The sequence below is a fragment of the Notothenia rossii genome (genome assembly GCF_949606895.1).
Source record: "Notothenia rossii genome assembly, chromosome: 11".
NCBI classification, from domain to species: Eukaryota; Metazoa; Chordata; class Actinopteri; order Perciformes; family Nototheniidae; genus Notothenia; species Notothenia rossii.
The window spans coordinates 30,141,865-30,147,864 of record NC_136910.1 but is presented as its reverse complement, the minus strand read 5'-3'; the positions used below and the strand labels follow the sequence as shown (position 1 = coordinate 30,147,864).

General features: G+C 41.5%; 1 protein-coding gene across 4 annotated transcripts in view; it reads right to left on the bottom strand.

Annotated features, from left to right (window-relative positions):
- dcc (DCC netrin 1 receptor) overlaps positions 1 to 6,000 on the bottom strand; it is a 496,426-nt gene that overhangs the window by 331,226 nt on the left and 159,200 nt on the right. For all 4 annotated transcript variants that reach the window (XM_079658229.1, XM_079658231.1, XM_079658232.1 and 1 more), the window contains exon 5: positions 4,319 to 4,455. In XM_079658229.1, the coding sequence (XP_079514355.1) occupies positions 4,319 to 4,455 (137 nt within the window). The remainder of the gene's footprint in view (positions 1 to 4,318; positions 4,456 to 6,000) is intronic.

The following is a 6,000-nucleotide window of genomic DNA, read 5'->3' as shown; positions in this document are numbered from 1 at the left end:
AATGCTGCCCTGCATGTAAGAGGGGGGATGGGAGACTTTTGTCACTTTCCGGATGGGCAATTATTTGAAACAAAGAAACATACTATCTCTTGTTAACAGAGGGGGGATGGTAGAGCTTTGTCACACCAATGATGGTCCACTTTGAGAATCCGACTGCACTTTCACTATCGACGTATTTATGATGCGCCAGCGGATGTCATGAATGTGCGTCTGCTGCTGTGGGGAAACTACAGTTTTCTATACAGCGGACTACATCGATGTGTAGGCTATAATAAGAACAACAACTACTGTAAACCCAGCGCCGTATTCTATCTAGATACTTAGCACCGCGCTCTAGTGGTGTTGCTTTATGCTTTATGAACGTGGACAACAAAGAAAAATATTCTTCGTTACCAAGGTTGGAATTTAAATTAAAAAAGGAAAGTGAAACTTATGCTCATCACTTTCTCCCTCCAGTCCACATTAATACAAATGATCCCAATACGTATGATTTTATGAAAAGATCCTAAAATCAATACAAATGTATTTGTTATAAACGTAAGTCCTTAACATCTATCACTGTGTATATCACAAGCGGCAAACTCTGGGGAACAGCCAGGACGCCAATACGGAAGTGCAACACACTGCAGTACATGGGCCGCTAGGGACTGACTGCAGAAAGGAGCAATTTCCATAGACCCCCATTGTTAAAATGCCCAACTTTACAGCAGAAAAATGTTACTACCCATGGATGCAATACATATTATTATCGATATAGTTAGATTTCCACCTTCATGATTATGAATCTGTGAGTGAATTGTTTTCTAACACGACCCTTTTATTTAATATTAGGTCTTAAAGTTTTGCATAAATTAGGGCGTGGTCACTTTGATGGACATGTGCCTCACTGTCAGCTAACAGCTACTTGTCCACTCTGCTAGGCTACAACCATAGAGGCTACAACGTTAGTTAGTCATAGTACTGTACTTGACCCTTTAGCTTTAGCCGTTGTTCGTGGTGATTTTGCCTTTTAGGGAATATTGTTACAAATACCAGACAATTAAAATGTCGTGCTGTGCGCTTGCATGTACTAACAGAACTTCCAAGAAGTCTAAAATATAATATTATACATGTTAATCCCGTTCGCAGGTGTTTGTGTGCTTGGTAGCTTAGCTGTTACTTATTAGCCAGCTAAGGACATAACCCTTTATACATACATATACATTTTAGTTTATGATTCAGCCTTGGGTAAGACTTGTATAGTCTATGGCTATGACGCCCATAATGCTAAACGGGAGCAAATTGTTAATAGGGGACCCAATTATCCCAGTGGTGGCCGCCGGAGCTAACGGAGCCGCAGGGGGCTAGCTCCAGCCGGCGTACCGGAGCTAGCCCACTGCGGCTCCGTTAGGTCTGGGCGATGGAGTCCGTCGTTATAACTGGAGATCAAGGAATGCAGTGAAACGCAGACTTGGTTCGCCTGCTGTCGTATTAGGTAAATAAATTATGTTTAACAAGGCTTATTAAGCTGAACATCGCCACAATTGTTCTGCTATGTATCGGTACTTTGTTTATATAGGGGAACTACACTGTTAGCAGTAACTTGGTATGCATGTATCTCATGTTAGCTCAGCTTCTTAGCCTGAGCTAGCTCTGTTTACCTTCCAGTTCAGAGGCAGCAGGTACCGCTTCGGCTCTGCCTCTTTGCCCTTATTTGGAGCGGGCTGGAGAAGGCGGGAGTTGAACTCTGACGTCACTGTTGAGCCGTTAGTGACCGACTCCGCCTACTAAGGGCTTCTCGGCAACTCTGCAGAATCCTATGGGTGTCACGGACACTACGTCCATTTATATCACCATTCAAACATCTTTTAAAAGTTTAACAAACCCCACACAGCTCAGTGAAATGTTGACTTTATTTGATCATTTTAGTAAAAACTAACGTTCATATTTCTCTTTTTGATTATTATAGTGTTGAATGTTAAAAACAAGCACGTTGGCTGATTTTGGAACCCTCACTATTTTTTTAATAAACCTTTTTTTAGTGAATTACTGAGTTTGTTGTTGTCATTTTACTTCCATCTCATTTTTCCTTGCCTAGAGGACAACATGGTAAAAATGGTCTCCACATAAGTTCTGCTGTTGATCTTAATGCCCTCTGTGCTCACACACCTGAGCAGCATCAGTGAGAATCCACCAGCAGCTGGGAGCAGTCAGACAATAAATACAACATCATCTATTAATGAAACCTCGTGAAGCAAACAGATGGCCGCAGATTTATATTTCATGACTGCATTTGTTCTGGATGTGATTCTGGACGTGAATGAGTGCACACAGGAGGGCTTCTGTCAGCACAGGGTACACATATTTTTTGGCATTCTATTGATCTATTTTTTCAAATCGTTTTTATTGTTTATAAGTCAGGATTTGTTTTATTTCCTCCATAAGAGAAATTACACAGCTTCATTCTTTTATTTTCCACACATAGCTCTGAAAGTAGAGGAATGTACCTGTGTTCAAAGCACTTCAAGGAATAGAAAGGGCGACAGGGCGTTTATCCATTGGGGCTCTACCCACTGTACCCATAGAGCAGTGGCGTTTTCTCGTGGAGGCCAAGGGAAGCCAGGCTTCCCCTGTTTTTTCGGATTGTAGTTATCATTTTAATAAATAAATAAAAACACTCTGTAATTATTCTGCCGGCCCGTCTCGCCCCCATTCTCATTGAGTATTTTACAAAGAGTGAAACAGCGCCCCTCTAGATGTTATGGTGAAACAGTAGATTGCACTCTCTGTTGCGAGAGGAGGCCAGCCGAAATTTGCTTCCCTTGGTGAAAAAAAATGGATGGATTGACCAATCAGACAAGGCTCATGTCATGCCCCTGCCAACCTGTGATTGGTCAGGGCCATGCCAAGGGAAGCCAGAGGCGGCTGGCTTCCCTTGCCTCACAATCCAATCTAATCTTATCAATTTAGTGTTGCAGTGACGCGTCCAAAAAAAAAACGGAAGTAAGCTGTGCTCGGTTTCCCTCGACAAAAAGCAATGGAATTTTCCACAGGGGTTTTGGAAAATAGCTCAAAATAAGGTCAGTGGAAAACGAACCTGTTTGATAAATGCACGTTTTGTTCAGTCGGATAATATCCACATGTCTACCCTACTTTTATAATTTTCTAATCATAAATCTAATCGATAGAAGATAGGTAGCGTCACTGCACCACTCTCACCGCCGTTAGAAAGTAGCAAGCAAGTGCAATTATGGAGGGTGGAGATTTGGAGTATTGAATCAAAAATAATTGTACTAAACTTCCGCTACAGCAGCAACAACAAATACAATCTGATGACAGGCCAATGCACAAACTGGAGCTGTGTACAGCGAGGAAAAAAGGAGCGAACGTAAAATTTTAAAAGTCTCCTGATTTAGTTTGTGAATTAATGCTTATTAGAGTTTCAGCTGGAGATGTGCGTGCGGACCAGTCGGTTAGATAACAGGCGTGTGTAAGTCCTGCATCTGCATGATACAAATGTGTGTAAAATGATACCGGGTGCTGTAATCACTCATCTGGTTACGTTTATTGACATTGCCACCACACCCCCACCCCCCAAAAGAAAGGACGTATTATTGGCTTCCCCTCATTTTTTACCCACGGAACGCTACTGCCATAGAGTCCAGTAGAGAGCTCCGCCTGTGCTTATAGAACTAGGGTAACAATACGTAACCCCCCGTTATTTCTGTGTGTGTGTGTGTTTGTGTTTCTGTGTGTGTGTGTGTGTGTGTGTGTGTGTGTGTGTGTGTGTGTGTGTGTGTGTGTGTGTGTGTGTGTTTTGCTGGGGACCTTTGTTGTATAATGTCCCTTCTTTTCTTTTCTTTTCCTGTCACCTATCTAAACCAGGGGTGCCCACACTTTTTCAGCTTGGGAGCTACTTTTAAAATGACCAAGCCCAAAAGATCTACCTACAGGGCCGCCCTTGCCCAATCTGTGTCGCGAGCGCGAGGGGGGAGGTGTTAGTGGAGTAAACGGCGGATAAACTTTGGCGTGCTTACACTAATTGCGCCGCATAAGTGCATAATAGTGCACCGCATTTGCGCTTCAGATGAGGAGGTGAGGCCCCCTCATAACTGCATGAACCTGTATGGCACAATACAACTCAGACTGGCTTACCTGTACGTCAATCAAGTGGCAAATGCCATAGTAAGGATGGATGATAGGATAACTTTAACAAAAATAAAATATATATATTTTTTTAATGCCATGTGATCTACCCACATTACGTCGATCGCGATCGACGTAATGGGCACCCCTGAAAACAATAGCACAAATGCCCATAGAGTGTGTGTTGGCTCACCCTGCACGCTCAGCTCGGTGTGTGCGGTGATGTTGTGGTTCTTGTTGGCGGCGGTACAGCTGTAGGAGCCGGAGTCATCGTCAGTGACGCTCCGGATGATCAGATTACTGCCCACCAGCAGTGAGTACTTTTTATTCCTACAGAGGAAGAGAGGGAGGTTCTTTCTATTACCACGTTTATATTCAACAGTTCCTTACCTCTGTATAATATTCCTCATTGTTAAAGAAGGTTACACACATTCTGTCCACAATTCCTGTGAAAAGACCAAAACAAAAAATCTTCAGTCCGTCCCTTAGTAATTACATTCTGTCCTACCCTGTCTCAGTGGTGCCTGCTTAAGCCTTAATTCTTTAAAATGACTCAAACATACAAACAGAGGTGGGATTCAACAAAGAACATTTACTCAAGTACTTTATTTAAATACAATTTTGAGGTAATTTACTAGTACATCCATTCTATGCTTCTTTCTATTTCTCCTCCAGTACAATTTAGAAGCCAATATTGTACTTTCAACTTTGCTCCATTTATCTGACGGCTTGAGTTAAATTACAGATTCAGATAAGAAGAAGATTAACCTTTATTAATCGTTTTTTCACTCTGGCTTGTATTTTTTTAACACACACACACACACACACACACACACACACACACACACACACACACACACACACACACACACACACACACACACACACACACACACACAGGCACGCACGCACGCACGCACGCACATACACACACACACACACACACACACACACACACACACACACACACACACACACACACACACACACACACACACACACACACACACACACACACACACACACACACACACACACACACACACACACACACACACATAGTACACAGGTAGGTGCAGACATGCACATGCAATACACACACATTTCCGTCATCACATAACGGCATTGTAATACACTGTTTGGCGGCATTAAGTATTACATATCTGCCGTAGTTCTCTATTTATAGAGCCCTGACGAGAAGACTTCTAGATAAACATGAGGAACTGCCGACAAAACTGAATACGTGACGTGGATCATAAATATATCAACAATTAAACAACATCTTACATTTCTTTTCACACAATACGTCTCCTCGCAGTATCAACACTAATTCGGCTGACTTTTATATTTGATCCAATTGGTAGATAGGCTGTATTTACACCATAACGGTGCACAGCTGATAGAAAGGGACACCTAGTGGTTAAAGCATGTTATTGAATTTTATTATTTGTATTATTATATATTAATAGGAGGATGTGCAAAACAGAAAAACTAATTAACCTTTATCTAAACATCAAAGAATACTTTAGGTTAAGGTCTTCTTTTGAATAAGAAAAAAGCTTTGGGGGTATCTACAGATAAATATTAAGCCTGACAAAGTACTAATATATGGCTTTCCTGCAATGTTAACTATGTTGAAGCACTTATTTTAACTGATATTATACATATGAATTATACTCTTATGTAGATAGTATAAGAAATGTGCAGAATTTGACAGTTTAATGGTGGAGATATACACACATATTGATAGATGTCTTCTAATGCACTGTTGAGGAACCTGCGACCCGAGATTTTCATTCATTGCATAACTACACCGTAGTTGTGTATATGATATGTCAATAAACCTTAGAAAATCTTGAAATCTTGAAAGGGATG